The sequence below is a fragment of the Coturnix japonica genome, chromosome Z (assembly GCF_054131305.1).
Source record: "Coturnix japonica strain WE chromosome Z, WE-NBRP24, whole genome shotgun sequence".
NCBI lineage: Eukaryota > Metazoa > Chordata > Aves > Galliformes > Phasianidae > Coturnix > Coturnix japonica.
In genome coordinates this window covers 35,225,487-35,252,784 of record NC_140702.1, presented here as the reverse complement: position 1 = coordinate 35,252,784, position 27,298 = coordinate 35,225,487, and the positions used below count along the sequence as shown (strand labels likewise).

General features: G+C 41.1%; 2 protein-coding genes and 1 long non-coding RNA gene across 17 annotated transcripts in view; all 3 read right to left on the bottom strand.

Annotated features, from left to right (window-relative positions):
* Window positions 1–58: 58 nt before the first annotated feature.
* Window positions 59–4,442, bottom strand: LOC146753916 (uncharacterized). Its single transcript, XR_014939466.1, has 2 exons — window positions 4,325–4,442; window positions 59–608 (listed from the first exon to the last, which is right to left on the bottom strand). It is a non-coding gene; the product is annotated as an uncharacterized LOC146753916 (long non-coding RNA).
* A 336-nt stretch (window positions 4,443–4,778) lies between these two features.
* ISCA1 (iron-sulfur cluster assembly 1) lies at window positions 4,779–11,564 on the bottom strand. The gene is made up of 4 exons (XM_015849308.3): window positions 11,433–11,564; window positions 10,696–10,749; window positions 8,955–9,060; window positions 4,779–7,128 (listed from the first exon to the last, which is right to left on the bottom strand). The coding sequence occupies exons 1-4, from the start codon at window positions 11,511–11,513 to the stop codon at window positions 6,980–6,982; spliced, it is 390 nt and encodes a 129-aa protein (XP_015704794.1). The 5' UTR covers window positions 11,514–11,564; the 3' UTR covers window positions 4,779–6,979.
* A 10,932-nt stretch (window positions 11,565–22,496) lies between these two features.
* Window positions 22,497–27,298, bottom strand: part of TUT7 (terminal uridylyl transferase 7) — a 33,343-nt gene continuing 28,541 nt past the window's right edge. For 11 of the 15 annotated variants that reach the window (XM_085529116.1, XM_085529115.1, XM_085529117.1 and 8 more), the window contains 4 exons: window positions 26,743–27,065; window positions 25,018–25,091; window positions 24,800–24,863; window positions 22,497–23,630 (listed from right to left, as the gene is read on the bottom strand). In XM_085529116.1, the coding sequence (XP_085385242.1) occupies window positions 23,563–23,630; window positions 24,800–24,863; window positions 25,018–25,091; window positions 26,743–27,065 (529 nt within the window). In that variant the 3' untranslated portion in view covers window positions 22,497–23,562. Of the gene's footprint in view, window positions 23,631–24,799; window positions 24,864–25,017; window positions 25,092–26,742; window positions 27,066–27,298 lie in introns of those variants that run through there. The other 4 variants (XR_014939463.1, XR_014939465.1, XM_015849297.3 and 1 more) reach the window with 3 other exon arrangements.

Below are 27,298 nucleotides of genomic sequence, written 5' to 3'. Positions count from 1 at the left end.
GATGTGTACAGGACAAATGAGAAACAAACAAATTCATCTTTTTGATTTATGAAATGAATCATGAACAAATACCTCTTTATTTTCAAGAATGGGAACAAACGACAGTAATTAAAACAGCACTCATACGCAAAATACTGACCACTGTTCAACTCCTGTAGATTCTGGTACTTCTTTTTTTGTTGTTTTTTTCTTTTAGCTACAAAAATTCAGCACAAATGTATTTGTGATGCTTAAAAAAAAAAATAAAAAAAAAATCTGTATTTTCTTGCAAAGCATCATTCCATTATGGCCTAGCATATCTTCTCATTCTGCCAGGTCCGCTGCATAGAGCGAAGATCACTTTGGTATAATAATATAACAATAATAATTTGGTACTGTAGAGGTACCCAGGCAATTCTCTGGGGGAAAACAAAGAAATAAAACATCAACAAGTGGGGAAAAAGCATAGCGAAACAACTCTGATGATAAAGGAGGTGAGCACAGAAAGCCTACAAATGGCTTTTACACTGCTACAGTTCTCACTTTCCAGCCCACAGAGAATGACTGCTTCTGATCTGTATCTTCTGGCAGCATACCATTCTCAGTCTGATCCACTTGCCTTCACTTTGCTGAGAAAATAAAGCAATTTTAATTAGAAATTATAAGATGTGAAAGTGGGAAAAATACTGGCAGGAAAATAAAAACACCCAAAAGTCAGCCCCTCACTTCCCAGCAGCCTGTGAAGTAACAATGATGCTCCTGCGTCATGCACAACAGTACTCTGCCTGTCAGTTTAAAACCTCACATAGGGCAGCATCTCTGTCTTTTCAAGATGATTTCCAGTCCAAGGAACTCCCACACTAAATCTGCCCAAAACACTATATTTTCTTTCCTTCGCTGGCTTCATTCTTTTTCCCTTGCTTTCCCTTTCCTACCACAGACAACATCCCCGCTCCCCGGCTGCCCATGTTGCGACAGTATAGGCCCGCCAGCCGACCGACCCACCCCCTACGCCAACCGCCGCCATCCCAGCGCTCGGAAAGGCGGGAGCGCGGCGCCGAGTGGAACAGCTGCCCGCCCCTCCCGCTGCGGCCTGCCGGCGTTACCACTGAGAGCACCTCCAGCCGGCTCTAGTGCTTGCTTTACTTGAGTCAAGGGGGAGACTACGGAGGCATTACCCCATGGATCTCTCAAAGTTCTAGGGGACACAGCCCTTTTATTGCTGTACCCCAGTGCTAGTGAGCCTCTCGTCCTCTCCTCGCTGGCTGAGGTACTGAAGGTTTACGTTTTTCTCAGACAGCCATCCCATCCAGTAGGTATCTTACACCCCTACATCTCCTTTCTTTATACATAATTTGTAATCCAGGTCCAGTTTTTGTTGTTTTGCCCAACTAGAACCATCTTTGTATCTTATGAAGTCAATCACTCTGTTCTGTCCAGCAAACCAGATTTACAAGCAGATGGTAAGCCAGCATCTCTGACCATATACTTGCAAGCTAAGTTTGTTTAACCAGATCCACATGATTCCACTGTGGGGAACTAGGAGCACAGTGGTGAGTTGTAGACTTTCATTCTGCAGCAGGTGACCGACCACAGGCAAGATTCTTCAGCTGGGTTGAAGCTGAGCTGAGCAAAAACAAAGACACCACCTTGGCAGTTCCACAGAACTTCCTCTGTACAAAGCACAGCTCAGACAGCTTCCCATTAGACTGCTGTTTTCCAGGGAAGATTTTTCAATGTAATAATAAACCAAGAGTAATGTTTTCAGAAGTGCTACATGCAAAGCCTCCTAATTAAGACATACAGGCCTAGTAATAGCACAAGTCTGTTCTAGCCAGTTTTATGACATCCCAGGCAGCACAAATTTCATTAAGACAAAGGAAGGCACACGTACAGACTTAATATGAACAGTTTTCCTTGAAAATGGTCAAAACTTGGAGTTTGTGACAGTTGTTTTGAGACTTTACATACTGCTTCACATTTCCAGACCATGTCCATGATGAGGATGGCAAAGATCTTGTTAAATGTGAGACAGGCTTTAGCTTTAAGGATTGCACAAACACTCTGAAGTGGTAGAAGGCAGCTCACTTTGTAGCAGGCATGTCAGGCTCCCTACAACATGAGCAGATTATCTTTGGCTACCACTTCATCTCTGCTTATTATTGTATTGTGGATTTCCCATATTCCAGCAAGGGAACACAGGTTCTTCCCTTGAAGTACTGATAGGCAAAATGCAGTGTGTTAACACAAACTCAGCCTCACCGGTTAGAGTCACATGCTTACAAATTTGCTGTAGGTGTAGCAGCCTCAAACAGAGGACACAAGCATACCAGTAATTCCTAAAAGCACTTCAGCAAACTCTGCTAGAAATGACCATTTGTTATTATTATTATTTATTTGGTGAGGGGGTATTATTCATTAGCTATTCACTGGAAAACAAACTTTGACAACATATTTCAACCAGCTCTAATTTGGAGGATCACACTGCACTAATTTATTGTGAAAAAGGACAACAAGAAGGAGCTTATTTCCCATTCCCTACTGCTTGTGTGCTTCTTAAGATCCTACAACATTAAGTCTGTTAGCACATGGCCTTTTCTCCTTATTTGAATACTTGCTTGCATTTAAGCTTTTAATATGAAATGAGCACAATGAAAAATAATGAGTACAATTAACAGTAAAGCACTCTAATTTAAACAGTTTGCTACTCCATACAACAATTTAGTATTGGTTCAGAATACTGTGATTAGGAATTAAAGGTCTACAGGGATGACTCATTATGAACAAATTAAAGATTAAAACACTGGAAATCTCTGTGTAATGAATTCTGCTGTTTAGGTTATTTCAGTGTTTTTTTGGTTTTTTGGGGTTTTTTTGGTTTGTTTTTTTTTTTTTTTTGCGGCTCTCTCACTTCATTAGCCAGGGGAACTTATTCTTGCTGTTTAGATTTAGCTTCAGTAAGATAAGGAGCTTTCCATTCAAACCATATGAAATAAAATCACTGTGCAATAGCTAAAATCCAGATAAGTAAGGTGTAGATGACGAATACATCCACAGTAACTTGTAGGTAGATATAACACTAATGGAGTACACTAGCACACTACTATCCTTCAGAAACAGACAGGAAGAACAGAACAGAACGGTAAATAAGGGTGAGCAACACAACAAACATTTCCATCAATATCAGCAAAAAGTACCCTGTGAAACACAAAAGGAAAGAGAACATGGGAACCAGGCAGGGCAATTCTCATTTTGAATGAACGGTAGCTGCAGTGAACATACTGCCCCCCTATGGCAATAATTATCCGTTCCCATGAAGTGGGGCTATAAGATTACGGAAAGCAGCAGGGGCTAGGACACTGTAGCCAGTGTTCTGTAGGGAAAATAATAGCAATGAGAGCTCCTTTATTTGAGAAATAGGCGCTATAGGAAAAGATAACAAAAGGAATTAACTCACCCCCTCCCCATCCCATCCCCCCGGTAACAGTTTGGAGAAAGGGACGAGTGACCCTCCCCCGTTCGTACAGTCGCCGCAGGAGAGAAGGGCGGGTGGAAATGGGGAAGCACCGCAGACTCAGATTGTAAGGAAGTAGGGTACCTCTAGAACCCCCTGCCACTCCAGGCACTTACGTAGCTCACCCACTGGTTCAGGCTGTGACCCTGGAATTCCACTACACGTTCCTAGATCTGATCTAGGAACACACATTGTACCAGTGAAGGTACACACAGGTTAAATAATTTACACACTGAAAGGGACAGCAAGTGATGATGGCAAAGAGCTTGCTTCAGTTCAGCAAATAAACTTCCCTTAGTGCATCTTTAAGGAAATTCCAGCTCCTGCTAAAAACAGGATTAAAATTAATGCCACTCAAACCCAAGTGCATGCTGAGCTTTGCTAAGTTCTTGCATTTTAACTCACCTTCATGAAGCAGCATTCCTCACATATCTTAAAAGAACCAGAAAATGAAAAGGCCAAAGTTCGCACTGTTTGGCTTTACAGCTTTATCTGTAACCTCTGCATGTTTACAGATAAAAAGCTAGTCATGCTGAAAAGTAGTTTTTCAAGTAATTTTTCAGAGCTTTTCTGGGACAGATACATAAATACATACTTTGCCACATGAAAAGACTACAGATTCCTGTCAAAAGAGACTGCCAAATTGCAGCATCACAAAAGAATTACCTGCTTAGTAACAACAAAAAAATAGTGCTAGCACCAAAGTGGTATAGTTAGGAAATAATAATATAATAATTACAGTGATAAACAACATAATCAGCCCAGCAGATACGATTCAACACACACAGTATTTTTTTACATCAGATTTTACAGTTCTATCACCTGTCTTACATTTTTTAGCTTGAATTCATTTTGTGTTGTCATCTGTTGCAAGAATGACTTGTATACTGAGCTGTTTAAGGTTCTCCTGAACAAGCTGTCCTCCTTCCTGAGACATCCAAAGAGAGCTACAAAAAGGAGTGGATCATGAACAACTTGTTGGTGCACAAGGATTTCTGTTGGTTTGTTTTAGGGTTTTACTTCACCCCATCCCCAAATTCTGTAATAACTCTATCAGGACAGTTGCAGCATTTCCAGCCTCCCGGTTCTAAGAAAGGTTTCATTCTTTCTCCCCAGTATCAACAATTTCCACCACTTTCTCAGAATTTAATATTTTTAGAGTTATTAATTCAGGTAACATTAACATTGTATTTATTTCTTAACCCAGACATATAAGCCCAATTCTCCGCCATGCCCTCTGCCCCATATTTATAATTGTAAACAGAATCATTTCAAAATTGGAATCTTTCACATTTACCAACAGGTAATATTTATTATTATAATTCAGATCTCTACATACAGTATTGCACAAAATTGTATCAACTGACAAAACCATGTGCCTATAGAACAGTAAACAGCACTTAAGCAGAAGCTTTAACAGACTGTGCGTTATGTGTCAGTAAATTAACACGTTTGAAAAGAGTATTTAAAGAGTATGAAAATGCAAACTTCCATTCAAGGCATACACAAAACACATGAAAAAGATTAATGCATGTGCACAGGTCCAAAAACATCCCCAAAACCAAATGCACACTGAAATAAGCAAAATGAGTAAAATCAAAGCACTCTTAGCAAAAACCAGTGCTACTACATTCATAGTTTTATCTGCTAACAAGGAGCACAGCAACGCAGTCTGAAGAAATGCCATTAGCTTGTAGTTTTAGGCATACTATCACATTAACTGGATTTTTGTTTGGCAAGACAAAAGGGTTTACGGCACTATAAATTCACCTAACCAGTGTTATACCAGTTACTCCTGAATTATTGTATAAGATAAAGTAACTGTGTATAGTACTTGCCTACTAAAGAAAGAAGTGTTTTTACATCAAAAGGTGACATAGTGTATAACTAAAATTTAAGCATTTAATATTAATCAACAGCTCTGGAAATCCCGGCCTTCAATTCCTATGCAGTACATACCAAAAATGGTTTAAATTTTTCATTTTTCTTCTTGCCTCTACATATTTTCTCAAGCCAGATCTAACTGGCTGCAATCTTACATCTGTAGCATGTTACTGTTGCCAAGCTGTTCATGCTGCTAAGAGCCCAGCCCCCAGAATCCTCTACTTTCTATTTCCACTCTTTTGACTAAGTGTTAACCTGGGAAACTAACCCTAAGAAGTTACTGTCTTGTCTACAAAAAGGAGTTTAGCTGCACAGTCTCCTCTTTAGGCAAACAGGGAAATTAAAGATAAAAGGATGGAACTGTACTTTTCTCCTATCAGCTTTGGGAAGTCCTCAAGACTGCCTGATTTCCAGTGGAATAGCATCCCCTAGAAAAACACTGCTTCAGAAACGGAATAATCTGATTAGGAACTATCAGTTTCTTTAATTACTGACAGAAATATTTTTAAAAGAATTACTCAATAAGAGCTTTTTTATTTTTTTAAATGATAAATGGATTCCTGTTACTAAATTAACCTTCAATTAGCCGTTACACATAAGTTACCATAAGCTTTTAAAATGAAAGATGCTAGCGCTAGTTACTAAGCAGAGTTTAGAATTCTATCAGAAGGAGTAGCACACATGGTTAAAAAAGTTAAAGGTTTATCTCCCAGAAAAAGCAACTTATGGCTTTGGTAGGCAGATAGCATAATGAGAATACAGACACATCCTGTGAACACAGAATCAAAATCTGGAGAACTTTTAACACCTTTGCAATTTAAGTCACGAAAGATAAACAACAGAAATGTGAGGAACGTGGGCTGTATCCTAATTAGCACTCCAGTACCTGAATATATTTTATGTTTTTGAAAAATCACTAAGTACAGCATAGGCTGTGCCATCAACAATGCAAGGAACAGGATTAATATTTAGTTAGCACATTTTTTACTATTTCTACAAGCAGTGCTTTAGCAGCCTAACACTGCTTCAGTATACAAACTCCTTTTTGGACTTCTCTGGATTTAGAGGAAAGTAGGCTACCAGATTCATGAAAACATGAAAGTATCAGAAATCTAGGAAAGGAAAGTAAGCATTTACATAATCAGTGAACTCTGAAGATGAAGACCATATGTCTGTGTACATAAAACACGTCTAAGTGATGACTTATTTTTTTTTTCCCCTCTCATAATTGAAACCAGAACATACTGGCAATATACTTTCTCAAATTGCATCAGTTTTGGATAGGGAATGAGTGGACAAAGAAAATTGCAAAGGAAAAGAATAGCAGAGTTTTATTTCCTTGATATGTAGAAGTACAGCGACATGATGATAGCACTTCCTGTTCTTACCTTTTGGATTCCAACTCATCAAAAGTTACAGGATAACTGCATCAGTGCTGCAATTTAACACACAATTCACATATTCAGCATGATTTAACTTTATTTTCCTTAGTGGTGCCCAGACTCTACACACCCTAGAACCTGAAGAAAATTTATCTCCTTCCGGAAAGCCAAATAGCAAGTGTCTTGTGATGTTTAAAGTCAAAGAAGTAGTCCTGAGATTTCAAATGTTAAAGCTTTCTCCACAGCCACACGTTCCTTTAATGTTTGGATTATTGAAGACAAATTCACTGGACAATTTATCTTCTACATAGTCCATTTCAGTTCCTAGAAGAGTCAGCTGCGCTTTCTTCTCAATAAACACTCTAACCCCTTAATGACAACAAAGAAAAACAGATTTACATAGAGAAAAATCATTCACCGTTTACTTTGATTTGTATTTCAAATAAAAGGGAAATGGTAAATTTTCAGTTTCAACACTGATTAAAAAAATAAAGTAGAAGCAAGATTTGAAGACTATCAACAGAACTTTTTCCTCACCCTGTGACACTTCTATTGCATTTTTTATCCTAATCTAAAATCTGTATAACAGTCTTAGCAGTAGTTCATCTTATGAACCAGAAAGAGATACCTTTTCCAAGGCATGCAAGGTGAAATCTTGATGCAAAGCTGTGAGTAGATTGCCTTAGCTGTTTATAGGGTAGGTGATAACAGAAATAACATCAGCGAACTGCAGCAAGAACTGGTTAAGTTAAATAAGCGACTGTCAGTAAGCTGTTCTATTACATTCAAAATTGAGATAAAACACATTGCTGTAACAATACAAGTCTGCAGGCAACTATGTTGAATTTACCCCAAACAGATTTTCAGGGCAAATTTAGATAGCAACTGACACAGAAGGCTAAACCTAACACAAACTTTTACAGACCTGATCCCTGAAGCTGTCAGGGATCTTTTGCTACCTAAAAGCCAGAAAATTTGGGCTCACATCCAAAGCCACCAGCTTGATGTGTACAGAGCTATTTAAAAGTCAAAGCCTTTAGTGGAAATCTGTCTAGAAGCAGCCAAACAAAACAGAAAGCAGAGACATCTGAAATGCTGGCTGTCTTTAGAGTTTAAAGTATCTCTTTATCCCTGACTGAGGGAAATAGAAACTACTTTTATCTTCCTTAAGATCCAAACCAGAAATCTTTTCAGCTCTATAAAGCCAGAGCAGCTCTGAGTCAAGCAGAGGTAACTCCTGAAGCAACTGAAATCAAGAGGCACTTGCAAAATTACATGGTAGTCCCAATCTCACGTGCTCCAGTTCAATTTAGTCATTTGTTGTCCCAACTAATTATTTGTGTAAGAGAATGAAATGTATTAGTTGGTCACAGATATTTACAACACGGCTGGAAGATGGGCTCTGCTTAGCAGCATACTACTTATAAGGAAATAATCTAGCCCCCTACACCCATTCTTATTCACATCTCTTACTTTTTTACCAGGTTAGTTTTTCTGAATGTAAATCTTTTATTTACAAGAGAAGTCAGTAATTCTTAAACAAAGAAAAACAAAAAAACAAACAAATAAAAGAATATTTTAGAAACTTCTTGATAACAAACGTTATATTGATTCTATGAAAATCCCTATTTCACAGAAGGACCACAAAGAAATTCTTCTGTAAGCAGAAAAAGCTATGGAACTATCAATATTTTGCCAACCCATCTGTTATACGGTGTTCAACAAAATTATCAGGCAGCATGCTTAAACATCAGTGAATAAACACAATTTTCAACTAAGGCTTAATTAAAATTGAAGAAATGGTTGTTACAGAACAATTTGAAGATCAAAAGCATGAACGGGTTAAAAACAAATTATAGATCAGTAAAGCAGAAGACAAGTCAGGGAAGACTTAGCAAAATAAGGATTGTAGTTTTGAAAGCTCTAGTTTTAGGTATGCTGATCAAGTATCCCTTTCTATATGCATTTTTCTGTTTTTTTCTCTAAATAGCTAAGATTAACCACCCCCAAAAAACATGAAAAATTGGCTACACTACTTATTCTGTGCCACCTCTGAACCACAGATTGCAAAGCTGCAATGCAACAGTAACTCCAACATCAGAAAGCTAGAACCTCTTCCTATAATTTAGTACTCAAACAATTTCTAAGCCACGTTTCTAACCACACAAGATTGCTCTACTGCAGCAGAAACTCACCATCTTGAACTACTTCTTCATCAGAGTCTCCTTTAGACTTTGTATATTCTAATGTATAAGAAAGTCCATTGCATCCCCTCGTACGAACACCTACTTTTACACCTACCTGAAAAAAAAACCACAAACATACATGACTTTTCTTTTTAAACCTGTTCTTCAACACCAAGTTATAAAAATATGTGGAATAACAAAATGATGACATTTATTCTTCACTATCCCAAAGCCAGTCCTAGAACAGAAGAGAACTAGTTCAGTGAATTTTTTTTCCCTTTTACAAAATTTGTTATCAAGGTAATGGTAAGCATCAGACATTTGCTTCTTTGCACCTAGCTCTTGTATATTCTTAAAAAGAAGTTTTGAAGTGATAATAAACTACTGGTACTTCTGTCTCATAAAGACAGTAACATTTCAAAACATTGTGACTTCAATATAAACATTCAGATGCTAATCAGGCACTATTTTAAGATTATTATGATTAATTATGAAGCTGTGAGGGCAGGCCAAGGGCAGTTGCTATATTTTTACGCTCTGTCTCTAATGACCATCAGAAAACTACTTCGAAGTTCTGAAAGAATTTACTTTGGTTTCTTCATTACTCCTATTGCCTTTTGCCATTAAAACTTAAGACCAGCCTCACATCAAATATAACTAGTTGCTTACTATTTTAATCCATGTTAAACCCAACCAAGTCAGTATGTTTGTAATCATTCACAGCTTCTCTCAATGATCTTCTATGTTCGACAGAAAAAAACACAGCCATGTAAGTGAGGAGCTAAGAAAAAGTGGTACAGAATCAGAAAGACATCTGTGTACAGTAATCTTTCAAAAATAACTCTTCCATTTCCAGCAAACCACTATTTCATAACTAAACAGAAGTATGCTGTATACCTGTGTAATCAGCGTTACAATAAAAATCTACCAAAACACTATCAAATGCCATCAAGTGGGACCTCAAACTGTGTGTGATCTGCTCAGACTAAGCACCTCTGGACCGGAAACACTAGATACAATGCAGCATGCTGGAAAACAGGTACATCTTTGATAACGCAAGGATGACTGATCAGCTGAGCTGCAGGCTTTGGGCTTCCTTACCATCATTTGTGTTTCGAACAAAAAGCCCAGTTATTTGCAGATGTACAGGAAGAAGAAGAAACAATGGGCATTGTACTGAAGTTAAGAGAGAATATTTCTCTTGAAATACTACTTGCTGTAAGGCAAAATAAAAGCAGTGTTTGTTTTTATAGTGGTTAGAAAGCAAGACTGTGCTTTCCTCTGAAAAGCTCAGTTTTTAGATGAAATGCTGGTAACTTACAAAAATGAACTTTTCATCAAGTTTCTAAAGTACTGTGTGTTTTCTAATAGATAATAATCTGGCATGACAGTAACATCTCACAACAATCTGTATAAAAACTAATTATTAATGTCTTAAAGCAACAGTTGAAGTCTTCTTTTAAGTCACCACTACACTATATGAGAAGACTTCATTAAAATATAAGAATAGTTCCAAGCTCAACTTCTTTTCATATTTTTTCATCTCAAAAGTAACTGTACAGTGCCACAACATTACAGCAAGCCACCTCCTGCCATTTCATTCCATAGCCAAACTATGCTTAAAAAACATTGTCCTCTAAAAAAGCCCCCAACATCTCTGAACTGCTGGGCATTTACTTCAGATTTCCAGGTAAGCCAGAAGTGTTTTGTGACTGTCAGCTGCACAGCACGACAGCCCTGGTAAACCTACATGCTCTGGCTGGTCTTTAAGAAGTTGTTTTATCTTCTGGACGGCTGACGGGGTCTGAAAAACAAAAATACACATATCATTTCAAATCATTACTTCTTGTTTATTTGCTGTAAGCACTTGCACCAACAAGTGTTTAACAGAACTGTATTATACACAGTTCTTTTCTGACGTTGTGCAGTACAGTTATGCTTCACACTATGCTCTGGCTCCCCATTTGCAGGGCCACCTTTGGCACAGCCACCTGTCACATTGCCAGCCCACCTGCTGCAGACCTGCTGCCTGACCTCAGCAGCACCTCACGCCTGCAGAGCCCAGTCCGTGCCGAACAGGGCTCCTGTCGCCTCCCCACCGCCAGCAGTTCAGGCACCTAAATCCCCTGGACAAGCTTTTCGTTTCTGGCCACCCTCCGTGCACACAGCCCGCTCTTCACTTTCTGAACACGACGTATTTACATTCGTCTGTAAGTACGCACGCACCTCGCACGGCCGTTCCCCGCTCCGCAGCCTGCTGCCCGCGGGCCCCCGGACGGCGTCCCCCCTCCCTTGCCCGCACCCAGACCTTCGCTCGGCCTTTCACCCCCAGACACCCAGCGGCGCTCGCCCCGCCCGCCGCCTCCGTGCCCGTTGTCACCTCAAGGCCGCCCGCCGCGAGAACAGGCCCCGCCGCCCGGCCCAACACCGACAGCGCTGTCGGGGAGGGTAAACGGGGGCCGAGCGCGCTCCGCCCGGGGCACTGACCAGGGTGAGGGCGGCGCGGGTCGCCTGGATCTTCCTCTTGCTGACGGCGCGCACCGTGGCCCGCACCACCGACGATGCCATCACACCCCTCTGCCCCTTCCTCTGCCCTCTGCCATGGGCACCACTGACGTCACGCCGCGACACCGCCCCTCCTGACGCGCTTCCGCCATCCGCCCTCATTGGGCAGCGGAGAATGATGGGCAGGCGGCCCGTCCGGCACCCCTCTCCGCTCCAGGCGGCGCTGCGCTGCGGCCGGCTGCGGGGGGACGTGGGGTGCGTGTCGGGCGGCGGCTCCGCGCCTTGTGCACGGAGATAAGCGACGTGCGGGACCCGGCCGTGCCCGCGGGGCCGCACCGTCCCTGTGCACAGGAACCACGGCCAGGGAATGCAGATACAGTGTGACGAAAACAGGGGCAGGCGTCTCTGCACAGAGAGTTGCTAAGGCTGGAAGAGACCTCTGATATCATGGGCTCCGGCCATCAACTCATCAGCGCCACGCCCGCTAACCACGTCCTTCAGTGCATCTGTGCATTTCTTGAACATCTCCTGGGGCAGTGACTCCCCCACCTCTTTGGGCAGCCTGTGCCAGTCCCTGACCGCTCTTTCTGATTAAAAAAAAAAAAAAAAAAAGTTTCCAAATATTCAAAATGAATTATACAGCTCTCTGCAAGTGTGTGGAATAAGTCAGCCAGGCCCTCTACAACTCCCTGAGAGTGTAGTAAAGCACTGGTTGGCCTTTTCTCCCAGGTAATGGCAATAGGATGCAGAGGGAATTAACTCAAGTTGCACCAGAGGAGGTTCAAGCTGGATATTTATTTTCTGAAAGACTGGTGAGGTGTTGGAACGGGCTGCCCAGGAGGACATACATACATATACGTATGTATATTTATATACATATGAACATATATAAGAAGTGCTGCACAAACAATTACCACCACCTATGCCTAGCAAGACTTCCTAGCAGCAAAAGCAGTGATGGAACGTTCATGCCCTTCAAAACTACTTCTGCATGAAGTCATGAGGTCACAGTACAGGGTAACCTTCGTCCAGTTTGAGTCAGCTGTCCTAATTCTGCTCCCTCCCATATCTTTGGGATCTTTGCTGGGAATGGCCTTGGCTTTGTGCAACACTGCTCAGCAGCAACTGTAAGTATCAGTGTGCCACCAACATTGTTTTTCTCCTAGAACCAGGTGCTCTGAAGAAAACAGCTCAGTCCCATCTGAAACTAAGACAGAGGAACGTGGTCATTGGGCATTCTGCTGATGGGTTGATGTTGGAGTTGGCAATCTCAGAGGTCTTTACCAACTTCAATGATTCTACAAATGTATGCAGACACATGGAATGGTGACCTGCAACACAGGGTATATTCCACACACATCCATCGCTGTGCTCTCAATTAAGGAGCACAGTTCATGTGCTCCATCCCGGCTGCCCTTCTGCAGCCTGTGCTACAGCCCCATTTTGGAGTCTTAAAGTAGAGCATTTACTGTTTTTTACATACACAATTGTGCCCGTACTCAAGTAAGACACAGTCTTACCTCAAACAGGAAAGTAGATACCAAGTGTGTAAGAACACTGCATTGTCCTTAGCTACACAAAAGATCTGGCACACAACCGGTGCACATATCCTCATCTGAAACATGCCCACTGACAAGCGGAAGGCCTTAGATGCACTACTGAACCCGAGGCCTCAGTCAGCAATGCCTGTTAAGTACAAGCTGGAAGCAAATGTGCAAATACAACCAGTTTCTCTATCAGTAGTTTGCTTTACCTTCTCGTATAAAGGCGTGTGACTGAAATCCTGCATGCAGAAAAAATGCACCCATTGACATTCAGCAGTGTTTGCTGAATGTTTATGGAGAACCAAGCAGTGGATGTGAATAACAAGGAGTGCGGTGTGTTTCAGCAGTGGCAACAGCAGGCCACCACAGCTGGTGTGAATCTTTATGAGTTCAGCAAGCAGGGCTTTTCATTGCTGGTGAAAATGTACAGCTAATGGCAGTGACTTTTGAAAAAGGTGTTTTGTAGCTGAGAATTTGCTGCATCGAACAGCACTACTGTATTCTCTGTTGTAGTTTCCATAGAAATGAGAGGTATTTTCAGAGTAAGCTGGAAGTTGTAAGTGTAATCTCTAGAATTTAGATGTGAGTTTTTAATAATCCCACAATTGAAAGCTCCACTGTAAAACTAAAAAATATCACAATGGGAAGGTGCTGAGTATGCAGAAACAATTTATTTAGTTTTAAAAATGTCTTGTATCTGTAACATTATGCTGTAGTTTCTCAGAGGTTGATACATTTTGTTCTCACCAACAAAACACGAAGTATAAACAGAAGGCTAACTAAACTACATATGAGGCATGCAAATGCCCTGCATGTGAATTTTTGGGGTATGAATGTGGAAGTATAGAAAAAAATCTCAGAGGAAAAAAAAGGATTAAAACAATATGAATAATATCCTATAGAGAACTAAACTGGGATTATTTTCCATTAGTGGTGCTGGCTAAGATTGAAAGTAGGTAAAGAAAAACAACATCTTTAGGGGAAAGATAAGCATCCAGAAATATAAAGATAGCTGGCTACAAGTGGATGAAAAGAAAACCTGGAGTTAAGATCCCAGCTAACTAAGGTCACTTTGGAAATTCTAGCCTTCACTGTTAGTGAAAAACAGACAAGTAAGGGGGAAAAAAATTAAACATAGCATTTTATAACAGATTGTCATGGTTTAATAATTTTGTAATTTTGCTATCAGTATTCCATATCATAACATCATATGAAGTATGAATAATTTTACTGAATCTGCAACTTACAGAAGAAGACTACATCTCCCAGAGAACAACACGATAGGTCACGGGACCTGGACTCTATATTAACTGGGTCGCAGACTAGACTGGGGTCTTTTGAGTTCTGGCATTCAAGGGAGTGTGTGGGAGCCTTCACCGTTTCGCCTAGATTTCACAGTAGGCCTCTCGGTTACGGGATACATTCTCTCTCCTATTTTGCTTGATTCGTTAGCTCAATTTTCAATTATATTGTATTATATTGTCTTATCCTGTATTTCGATATAGTATTTAGTAAATAAGTGTGCCTCCTTAGATCATTGCCGCTGTTTTCTTTTCCTAATTAACTTTTTTCCTTTTGGCCTAGGGCCCCTGTGGGGCCCACGGCCCCTGTTATGGACGCAGGTGGATTTTTCTTTCAAACCGTGACAGATTTTGGTGGAGAATGCGGGCAAACTGAGTTGCTGTTTTTCTGTGTTTTCTTCTGTTGCTCTTTTAGCTTTTAACAGAGCTACAAGTTTTTTTTCCTGTTAAGGAGCTATCTTAGGTTTGCAATTCTGCACCTGTGAGCTTGACCTTGAAAGTCCAGGCGGACTGCCAATACTCCGGTTTATTTTATAAACACTGCTGAGCTTTGCTTTTTTATTTTTTCCCCCTCTCTATTGAAGGAGGAAAAAAAAAAAAAAAAAAAGTTTTCTCTAGTAAGTTTGCTTTATAAGGTACTGCATGTCATTAGTTCCTCTTTTATGATGCTCCAAACATATTGGACCATGTTTAAGCTAGCCCTTTTTTCCTATGAAGTTATAGGAATGTATAATAGATTGAAAGCATGGTTAGCAACGCTTACTTGGTATCTGCATGCAGCTCCAGAGGGAGCAACTAACGCAACTAATAATTCAGGAATGGTGGTTTTTGAGCATGCTCCTCCTTTTTTCTTTGCATCCTTTAAGCAGTCTTCAAATGAGCAGTTAGCCCAGTGGACCACACTGTCAATTGTGTTAATCTCCCTGAACTCACTGTCGGTTATTGTAATAATCTCACTCAGTATCTGGATTTATAACCTCAGGAGGAAGTCTTCCCTAGAACCAGAGAATACTGAGTGGCAGGGAGTGTGGAGAGACTTTGGGGAGACTTTTAGAAGACAGACATCTTTAGTGTCATGGAGCTTTACTCCTGAACACTTAAAGAATCCTGAGAGTTTGACCGCATATTTGAGACAGGAATGTTGTAGCTCAGATCTAAGGAGGCACAAATGACTAGGGACCTAGCTAATGCTTATCGGGCCCTATTCAGTACCATTCCTGAGAGGGAAGATTTTGAGGTTGAGAGAGTCTCAGGGCCGAGAATGAGAGTATGCAATTTTCTCATTTTCTCATTTTCTGGCAGCCCGGAAAGCAAATGGGATCCTGGGCTCCATCAGGAGAGGGGTGGTCAGCAGGGATAGGGAGGTGATCGTCCCACTCTACTCTGCTCTTGTGAGGCCCCATCTGGAGTACTGTGTCCAGGTGTGGAGCCCTCAGTACAAAAAAGATATGGAGATTTTGGAAAGGGTCCAGAGGAGGGCCACAAAGATGATCAGGGGGCTGGAGCACCTCCCCTATGAGGACAGGCTGAGGGACTTGGGTTTGTTCAGCCTGGAGAAGAGAAGGTTGCGGGGTGACCTCATTGCAGCCTTTCAGTACCTGAAGGGAACTTACTCCCAGGAGGGGAGTAAACTCTTCGAAAGGGCTGATAATAGCAGGACTAGGGGAAATGGTTTTAAGTTGAAGGAGGGAAGATTTAGGTTGGATGTTAGGGGAAAGTTCTTTACTAGAAGAGTGGTTAGGTCCTGGAACAGGCTGCCCAGTGAGGTTGTGGATGCCCCGTCCTTGGAAGTGTTCAAGACCAGGTTGGACGGGGCCCTGGGAAACCTGATCTAGTAAAGGCGTATGTTTGGTGGCCCTGCTAGGCAGGGGGGTTGGAACTACATGATCCTCGAGGTCCCTTCCAACCCGGGTATTTCTGTGATTCTGTGATTCTGTGATATGCAATCCAAACTCGACACTCTTCAGTCCGAGCATAACACTCTTCAGACTGAGCACAATGCCCTCCGGACCAAGCACAACACTCTCCAGACTGAGTGTAATGCTCTCCGGTCCGGGTACAACACTCTCCAGTCCAAGTATGACATCCTCCAGTCTGAGCGCGGCACCCTCCAGCCCAAGCACGATGCCTTCCAACCCAATTGCGACACCCTCCAGTCGGAGCATAATACTCTTCAGGCTGAGCACAGTGCCCTCCGGACCAAGCACAACACTCTCCAGACTGAGCACAATGCCCTCCGGGCCGAGAATAACGTCCTCCGGTTCGGGTACAACACTCTCCAGTCCAACTATGACAGCCTCCAGACTGAGCTAGGTGCTGTCCAGTACGAGCGGAACGCTCTCTGAGACCAGCTATGTGCCCTCCGGGGTGAGCTGAATGTATTTAACCAACTAACAGGGGCACATGTAGTCCAATTTGACCAGCCATTGGGGGCACATGTAGTCCAATTGGACCAACCAGCGGGGACACCAGACACAATGTTGGTTGCCCCTGTAAGAGGGCGAAAGACAAAACGAGTTTCAACTCAGTTAGAGAAAATGCAGAAGGAGTTAGAAGAGTGGAGGGAGTTAGGAGAGCAGGACTCAGGAGAGCAGGGGGACTCAGGAGAGCAGGGGGAGTCAGAAGACCAGAGGAAGTTGGAGGAGCAGAGGATGTTAGAGCAGTATAAGAAGATGTTAGAGGAGCAGAAGAAGTTTGAGGAGCAGAAGAAGTTAGAGGAGCAGAGGAAGTTAGGAGAGAGGAAAAAGGAGGGTTACCTGGAGGAAATAATACAAGAGTCAGAGTCAGAAGAAGAAGAGGAGCCAAAAGTTAGATTTTCTTTACGAGAATTTCTCGAGTCCAAACTTCTAGATGGGGCAGCCTCATCAACACAGTTGCCACCATCAACACCTGGGACTCTTGATAGAGCAAAAGGTAAGCAAAGTATTACGACCATTATTGATCGATCTTTTAAACTGAGTGAAATTCGAGATCTAAGAAAGGATTTCACGTCAGCCAAAATTAAATATGGTCACTTGGTTACTTCGCTGCTGGGACAATGGTGCCAACAGTGCGTGGCTTGATGGCAGTGAAGCTCGCCAACTGGGTAGCATTTCCAAGGACTCATGTATGGACAGAGGTATTGGCACATGCCAAAATTGGTCCTACACCCTCTGGAAGTGGATGTTGATAGCAGTAAGAGATAGATTCCCTTTTAAACGGGACTTGGAGCCTGAGAAAAAGAAATGGACTGATATAGAGAAAGGTATCCAATTCTTGAGAGAAAGTGCTCTGGTGGAAATGCTATACAGCCCCCACTTCAATCGTAACGATCCAAACCAATTACATGATCCTGAAGCAGTCCGCGTTCCACGACAAATGTGGCGTGACTTTACAAAAGCAGCTCCAGAAAAGCATGCCAGTGCACTTGCATTAGTATATGGCAAAGGGGAAAGGAAACCCCTTGTGAATGAGCTAATTAGCAAACTTTAGGAGCTTGAATTATTTATAAGCACTACAGAAGTTAAGCTTTATACTTCAGCCATTGTCAAAACAGGGGAAAAAATAGTGGAAAGGTTAGGCAAAGTGGAAGGAACACAAAGTGATATTGTTGACAAATTGGCTAATGTGCCTGATGTAGATGAATCCATGGTGGTACAAGATGATGGAAACCAGGATTTCCACGATCGCCTGTTGAGAAAGCTAAACAACATGAGTTCCTCTCGACCTGTATCATCGAAAATCTCAACCATAAAAAAGAGACGTCCTTGTATTCAAGCAAATGACAACGATAAGACTACACGTCTTGCCTTGTTGTTTTTCCTCTGTAGTCATGGGGAGGACATGAAGAAGTGGCATAATTCATCCACTTCTGCACTTCAGGCATGAGTGAAAGAATTACAGTGTGAAACAACCACCAAGGTGAACTCTTCCAAGAAGGGGAAAGTTCCAGTTGCTGCAAGCCACCGAGGTAAACAATAGAGGGGCCCTGCCCCCAGCCAGGGGGGGGAAAGGGACAATAGAGTATACTGGACTGTGTGGATTAAGTGGCCTGGCACATCTCAACCACAGAAATATAAAGCCTTGGTGGACACTGGTGCACAATGCACCCTAATGCCCTCAAGTCACCAAGGGACACAACCAATATATATCCGTGGAGTGACTGGGGGTTCCCAAGAATTGACTATGTTGGAGGCTGAAATAAGCCTCACTGGTAAAAACTGGCAGAGACACCCTATTGTGACTGGTCCAGAGGCTCCATGTATTCTGGGAATCTATTACCTTAGGATGGGATATTTTAAAGATCCCAAGGGGTATTGATGGGCCTTTGGGATAGCTGCTGTTAACACAAACGGTGTCAAGCAGCTGTCAACTTTACCTGGTCTGTCAGATGATCCTTCTGCTGTGGGGTTGCTCCAGGTCAAAGACCAAGAGGTACCAATTGCCACCAGAGTGGTTCACAGACGGCAGTACCGCACCAATAGGGACTCACTGCTCCCCATTCACAAGCTAATTCACCAATTAGAGAATCAGGGAGTGATTAGCAAAACTCACTCGCCTTTTAACAGCCCCATATGGCCAGTGTGTAAAACCAGTGGGGAATGGAGGCTGACAGTAGGCCTAAATGAAGTCACACCTCCATTAAGTGCTGCTGTACCAGACATGCTAGAACTCCAGTATGAATTGGAGTCAAAAGAAGCTAGGTGGTATGCCACCATTGACATTGCTATTGCCTTCTTTTCCATCCCATTGGCTGCAAAATGTAGGCCACAGTTTGCTTTTACCTGGAGAGGTATTCAGTATACCTGGAACCGTTTACCTCAAGGGTGGAAGCACAGCCCAACAATTTGCCATGGATTGATCCAAGCTGTCTTGGAACAGGGTAATGCTCCTGAGCACTTGCAGTATATTGATGATATTGTAGTGTGGGGCCATACGGCAGCAAAGGTTTTCAAGAAAGGGAAACAGATAATCCAAATTCTTTTGCAAGCTGGTTTTGCCATTAAGCACAGCAAGGTGAAGGGGCCTGCCCAGGAAATCCAGTTCTTAGGTATAAAATGGCAAGATGGACGTTGTCACATCCCAGCAGATGTGATTGACAAAATCACTGCCATGTCTCCGCCCACCGACAAGACAGAGACCCAATCTTTTCTGGGAGTAGTGGGCTTTTGGAGAATGCATGTCCCAAACCACAGCCACATAGTGAGCCCCCTCTATCAGGTAACACGGAAGAAGAATAATTTCTCATGGGGTCCTGAGCAGCAGCAGGCTACAAGAAATAGCCCGTGCCGTGGCCTTGGGGCCAGTAAGGACGGGACAGGATGTGAAGAACATCCTCTACACTGCTGCTGGAGAGAAAGGTCCCACCTGGAGTTTGTGGCAAAGAGCCTCAGGAGAGACCCGAGGCCGACCCCTAGGATTTTGGAGTCGAGCATATAAAGGGTCTGAGGAGCGCTACACTCCGACTGAGAAGGAGATCTTAGCCGTGTATGTGGGTTTTGGGCTGCTTCTGAAGTAGTTGGGACAGAGGTTCAGCTTCTTCTAGCACCTCGCTTGCCAGTAATAAACTGGATGTTTAAAGGACAGGTTCCCTCCACCCATCATGCTACTGATGCCACTTGGAGTAAGTGGATTTCATTAATTACTCAACGAGCTCGAATGGGAAAACTCAGCTGTCCTGGAATTCTAGAAGTGATCATGGACTGGCCTGAGAGTAAAAAAATTGAAACACCACCTACAGAAGAGGTATCACGTGCTAAAGAGGCACCACCATACAATGAGCTACCAGAAAACGAAATTTGCCCTATTCACAGACGGATCATGTCGTATTGTAGGGAAGCATCGCAGATGGAAAGCTGCTGTATGGAGTCCCACACGACAAGTTGCAGAGGCCACTGAAGGTAAAGGAGAATCAAGTCAATTCGCAGAGGTAAAGGCTGTTCAGCTGGCTTTAGATGTGGCTGAACGGGAGAGGTGGCCAGGTGGCCAATGCTTCATCTTTATACTGATTCATGGATGGTGGCCAATGCCTTATGGGGGTGGTTGCAACAGTGGGAAAATGACAATTGGCAATGAAAGGGTAAACCTGTTTGGGCTGCTGAACTGTGGAAAGACATTGCTGCCCGAATAAGGAACATTGTTGTAAAGGTGCGCCATGTACATGCTCATGTGCCTAAAAGTAAGGCTACTGAAGAACATAAAAATAACCATCAGGTCGATCGAGCTGCCAAAATTGAGGTGGCTCAAATAGACTTGGACTGGCAGAACAAGGGTGAATTATTCCTAGCTCGGTGGGCCCATGAGACTTCAGGTCATCAAGGAAGGGATGCGACATATAAGTGGGCCAGAGACCGAGGGGTGGACTTAACTATGGACGCTATTGCTCAGGTTATTCATGACTGTGAAACATGTGCCGTAATTAAACAAGCCAAGAGGATGAAACCTTTTTTGGGGGAAGGGCGATGGCTAAAGTATAAATATGGAGAGGCATGGCAGGTTGATTATATCACCTTGCCACGATCTCACAATGGTAAGCGTTATGTACTCACCATGGTGGAGGCAACCACTGGGTGGCTCGAAACATACGCAGTACCCCATGCTACCGCCCGAAACACCATATTAGGGTTGGAAAAGCAAATCCTGTGGCAGCATGGCACTCTGGAAAGAATTGAATCAGATAATGGGACCCATTTTAAAAATTCTCTTGTAACCACTTGGACCATTGAGTGGATTTACCATATTCCCTATCATGCACCGGCTTCTGGTAAGATTGAACGATTTAATGGGTTGTTAAAACTATGTTGAAAGCAATGGGTGGCGGAACGTATAAAAATTGGGAGAACCATTTAGCAGAAGCCACCTGGTTGGTCAACACTCGAGGATCTAGTAATCGTAATGGTCCTAATCAATCCAGCTCCCTACGTACCGTGGAGGGAGATAAGGTTCCTGTAGTACACATAAAGAGTGTGTTGGGAAAAACAGTTTGGGTCCTTCCAGCGTCTGGAAAGGGCAAACCTCTCCGGGGTACTGTCTTTGCCCAGGGACCTGGGTGCACGTGGTGGGTGATGGACAAAAATGGGAATGTCCAATGTGTACCACAAGGGAATTTGATGTTGGGCGAGTGCAGCCAATGATTTCTTGTAGATATATAGGTAGAGTCTCAGAAAATATTTGACGAATGTTCAGTTAGGTACAGGACTTAAGATAGAAATGGATTAATGTTAAGGAAACACTTTTTTTTCTATATACCTTAATTAGGCATTCTGTAAGCAAGTTTTCCATCTGGACTCCATATCGTGCACTGGCCATGCATGTGTAGAGCACACGTGGAAAGAAGTATAAGTCAAAAGGAAATCTGCTGTGGTGGCTGGGAAAGGATGAGTGCACCTTGATGTGGGGGACGCCCTACTAGCACTGCCTTTCTCCACCACCGCTGACATGTTTTCCTTTTTCTGGCAGTTTTGCCATTTTCTCAAAAATAATAAATAGTAGGTTAGGTTATAGAGTTTTGTTCTCAACTTAAGGATTTGTATGGAATAAATATAAATTGTTGAGAAAATAAGGTTGCTGATTATTCACAACTATACATATGAGTGTGTATGTATGTATAAACATAATGTAATGATGTAGCATAAGGGGTGGAATGTCATGGTTTAATAATTTTGTAATTTTGCTATCAGTATTCCACATCATAACATCATATGAAGTATGAATAATTTTACTGAATCTGCAACTTACAGAAGACGACTACATCTCCCAGAGAACAACACGATAGGTCACGGGACCTGGACTCTATATTAACTGGGTCGCAGACTAGACTGGGGTCTTTCGAGTTCTGGCGTTCAGGGGAGTGTGTGGGAGCCTTCAGCCGTCTCGCCTAGATTTCACAGTAGGCCTCTCGGTTACGGGACTCATTCTCTCTCCTATTTTGCTTGATTCGTTAGCTCAATTTTCAATTATATTGTATTATATTGTGTTATCCTGTATTTCGATATAGTATTAGTAAATAAGTGTGCCTCCTTAGATCATTGCCGCTGTTTTCTTTTCCTAATTAACTTTTTTCCTTTTGGCCTAGGGCCCCTGTGGGGCCCACGGCCCCTGTTACAGACGCAGGTGGATTTTTCTTTCAAACCATGACACAGATATTCCAATAAATTAACAATTAATTCCACATTTAAGTCTGGAATACTGAAAGCCACAACTTAAGAAGAAATACAGAAACGTAAGTCTGGATTTTGACTTTATTTACTTATTTCAAAGTCATAAATAACAGTGGTTTCAATTTTACCATGTAATTATCTCCCGAACTAGACAGAGAGTACACTACCAGCTCTGGAAGGACTTCAAGTAAAGCTCAAGTTGATAAACCTACTTAAATTCTTGGCTGGTCCAAGGATCCCATTCACATTTTATGAAAATGCACATGCGTTTTCCCCAGATGCCATATAGCATTTCTCTATTCCATAAAGCAGTTATGTCTGTATCCCCAAGGTAATGAAAAAGATTCTTAGCAGCATCAAACAGGACTGACCTGTTTCTTAGTTGTCTTTTTTATTTTTATTTTTCTTCTTTTTCTATTTTTTTTCCTTTTTCTTTTTTTTTTCTTTTTTTTTTTTTTTTCCCCTCCCCCTTCTCCTCCCTTGTACACAAGCACAGCAGCAAATTAAATGTCACAAAATCAAATAAGGGGCTAAAAACTAAAAAATCTCACTGGTACTCACTCTGCTTTACTGCAGAGACAGTTTAACATATGCTTACTAGTGTCTGTGATTTCAGTCCTCTACATGGGGAAAATAAAACACCACAAAAGCCTGTTTGCAAGCACAGTCTACAAGCATTTCAAACACTTTTGCACAAAGATTCAGTAACAATCAACATATATAAATAATATTTGCTCCTTCAAAAAATCATGTTTTGAAGAAAATACATTTATTTGGCTTGCACACAATTTTAGTGCATTTTAAAATGGTCAGGCTGAATGACAAAACCTTGGTCCATTTTCAGTACCTGCATTCATCTATATGGTTTATCTAGTAAACAAATACAAAACATCATGGCTTTCTATTAAAATGCTCAGACAATCTACTTAGGAGCAAGAGGTCTATGGTATGACACCATATTAAAATCCTTTATTAGCAATCTAAAGTAAGGTTAAAGAAATATGGGTATTTTAAGTTGAAGGTTGTTTATGCTGCTGTCCTGTGAATCCAGATGCTTTAGCCAAGGTAAGTTTTTAAGTGAATGAAGTAAATTGCATCTAAATTGCAATTTAACAGTGCTTCACATCCCTCACGATTCTTGCTGGGTCCTCTTCTGCGAGGCTTTTCCCTGAGTCATATATCTATTGGAAAGGCTGCCTGATATCAGGAGGGAAAAAAAAGCATCACACTTTAAAAGGTTAAAGGTTTCAAAAAATCCCTAACTAACCAAAGAATACCAACAGACACACAAAAAACCATCCCAGTAACCACCAACAACACAAAAAACAGAAACAAAGAAACCAATTAACTGAAACAATCAGGAAGAAATTACGGTTAAGTCAAACTACAAGAAAAGCACACACAGATCAACTTTATAATATCAGGACAGCAGGAAACATTAGAATATAAAAAAGATAACTTTTCTTTTCAACTAAATGTCTGGAGACAAACTGCTTTGTGTTTTAATTCCCCCAGCCTTGCAATAACTTTTTCCCCACCCCACACAAAACTGAAAACCTAAAGAGATACTGAATAGCAGTTGGCAAAGACTTCTCAAATCTCCCTTTAGATGTCTCAGAAGACATTTTATGTATTTGATGGAAAAACTCAAGCTGCTAAAAGGTTTGCAGTTGCACACAAAACTCAAAGTAAATTAAAAAAAAAAAAAAAAAAAAAAGTCAGTTGAAAAATCTTCATTGTGCCAGTAAAGAAGTTAAATGTGTGAAATTTCTGTAAGGAAGCTGCAGTGGCAACCATGCATCTAACACAGTGCACAAAACACCTCTGATCCAGAAAGTGTATATACAAAGGCATTTATGTCATCATCTGTCTGCTACTTGTAAGTGTAATTTTAACTCTCCCATTTTGGCAGCTCAGACAAAGGATGTGCTTTCATTGTCTCACTTAAGTAAGCTGATCGTGTGGAATTCTACACAATTATTCTGAGGAAGCCTCACAAGAAAGTGCTCCACATGTTGACCCATGTATGCCAAAACAGAGGAAGAGAACAGAGAGACTGATAAAACATCATATCCTTCTGCAAAATAAATCTATCAGAGTTAAGGAACAAATGGCTGACAGAATTGACATGCCTTGTAAGTTTCGTTCCCAAAACACAACTGAAAACATGTACCTTTCCGGCTTAAAAAAAAAAAAACATATATAAAAAAATTGAGTGGCTTCAGATTATCTAGCAACCTGTTCAGACTGCTGCTGTGTTCAACAAATTAGGCAGAGTTTCCGTAAGGATTGATTTAATTGAGAAAGTAAGTTGAAAATGCATGCTTTTACATTGAATTTCTGAGTTGACATTAAGAGACACAAACCTGACTGGGGACTCAAAAGTACTTTTCCTTTTTGTTTCTTTTTTTCTTCATGTGGAAGCATTCCCTATAAACAACACATACAGACTGATGAACCTAAAAAACTGAATTACACAAATGCACGTTCACCTTGAAAGTTTAAGTAAAGCTATTTTTAAGTTCCTTTACAAGGGTCTCAGAATATTTAAAGAGATCTGGGAAAAAGAACACTTAATGTTTACCTGATTTAATCGACCAGCATGTTTGGCAGCTGGAGGTAGAGGGGATCCACACAAAGTTTCTGGTTTTGAACCTCCTGAAAAAGTCATAATATAGCAAAGACTTACTATCTTGAAACTACTTTACATCTCAGGTATCCTAAGATACAAAAACTACAAAGATACTTGCATTCTGCCTTCACAGCACAGAGAACTTAAGACACTAATTAAAACTGGAGCCTTCAGAAAGTGAACAATGATACTGGGTTAAGTGAATTGACCAAAGTCCCACAAAGTGTTTATAGCACCATAAGTTTTTGTGTGCTATATTCTATGGGTCCAGAGAACTATAGAACTGTATATATAGAACTACAGAATTATGTTCTATATAGATCTATAGAACAGGCACTAGACAAGCAAAAAAGATAAAGTCGATCCTAGATCAATTCTCCTTTTCTACAAATATATTAATTCCCAAAATACCCATAAATCCCATCAGGGACTATAACACAGTCAGGTATACTCCTTTTCAACTCAGCAAACTCAGTATAACAGCAAATGTAATGTTTGCAAACTGCTCAAAGATAAACTCAAAAGTTAAGTTTAGACTTGACATGCATCTTCAAACTGTTAGAAACCTAATAAAATGTGGCTTCACTTTATAAACACCTTTTTCATCCACAAAATTCTGTAAGTAGTCATTAAGAACACTCGCAAATATCCTTAAAATTCTGAGCACATGTACAACCATTTTCTTACCACATCCAGTACTCTGGTAGCACAATCTTATGCCTCATCCTACCAAATATACCTGATTAAGACAGTTTCCTTATCTAAGCCAGAAGGAACAATTTTCCAGTAGAGAAGAAATGATCTGAAACTGTGTATGCAATGGATTCCTGTATTTTATTACTTTGTCAAGTAATGAGCAAACGGTAGAGTGTTTTTTTTGTTGTTGTTTTTCTATAGTATGTATATCAATGCTTCTGCATTTACTTAGGGGAAAACTGCAATATGATGTTCCTTTGCAAGCTAGCTGAAAGTACCATGCACCATGCCAAGAAGTTTACTTTATATTAGAGTGATTTTCTTACAAAAAGGTGACTAGAGATCTGTTTAATGTGAAGGACGACTTAGATACTGCTTAGCAGTTCACTGTTTTCTTCAAGTGTGTCAGTCAAGTTCTATGTTTTAGGCTATTTTTTAAGTTTTATGTGTTTTTTTAATTTTATTTAACTCAAAGTTGCAACATGACTCCAAGAAAAATAAGACATTTTATCTACCTAATTACTGCGTTAGGAAGGACATTCTTTATTTCTTCCCATTCAAAATATTTTATCTGAACTATTAACTTTTAGTGACCTTGGGGTCCTTATGAAGGAGGTCTATTTTACATGATGGGAGGGATCTACAGACTGCTATTTACTGCTATTCCCTTGTGCTGAAATAGAAACTGTAATTTGAAACATTAGCAAATTTAAGTAGTGAAGACTACAGAAGCGACTGCAACAGAGTAGACACTCTACACTTTCTATAGCTACCACCTAACCTGCTAAGAGAAACCGCAATTCTGAGGTCAGAACAGTTTTGAGAGATTGGTGAAAATAAGGGAAAACTGATCATGTCTGACTCTATTTTTAGAAAGTCAGTCAGTATTTACGTGAGCACCATTCAAAGGAAAAATCTTTACCCATTAGTGAACCTTGTAACTAGAAGTTCTTGAAGTACTCAGCTTGACTGGTTTCATACCTGCAGTTACTTTATACTGTGGGCATTCCTTTTTAATGTGACCTTCTCTTCCACAGATAAAACAACGTTTTTCTTTTAACTCTCTGTCTTCTGGTCGCTTCCACTTCTCTGTTGATTGCCTGGGAGACTTTTCTTTTCCAGTTTCCACTATTCCCCTTGCTACTTTGCTCTTCTGAGGTGTAAATTGATGCATTTTCCCCTCCCTGACAGAGCTTTCTTTTTCTGCTGTTCTGTTCTGGATTTCTTTGTCCTCTTTGCTTTTCTCTTTGTTTTCTGTGTACCTCTGGTTTTTGCTGTCTTCATAATCACGTCGTCGCCTTAGTCTGCAAGAGAAGTCTGCAAAGTTAATATGCTTTGTATACATAAAAGACAGAAACACAAACACTGCATATAGACAATAAGTAGACTCCAAATATTTCTTCAGCGGGTTAAATGAAGCTGAATGCTTTTGACTCTTTTAAGAAACAGTCCTATGCTGATATAATAAATACTAATAATTTAACTTTACAATTAGATTACAATGCAGCTGAAATTCTAATTACTTTTTTCTCTAAAA

Coding starts and splice junctions, on each gene's coding strand:
- ISCA1 (XM_015849308.3), bottom strand. CDS start 11,513: ATGGCATCGTCGGTGGTGCGGGCCACGGTGCGCGCCGTCAGCAAGAGG. Junction 10,750..11,432: donor CCCGCGCCGCCCTCACCCTG/GTCAGTGCCCCG, acceptor TTTGTTTTTCAG/ACCCCGTCAGCCGTCCAGAA. Junction 7,129..8,954: donor TGAAGAAGTAGTTCAAGATG/GTGAGTTTCTGC, acceptor GTTGTCATTAAG/GGGTTAGAGTGTTTATTGAG.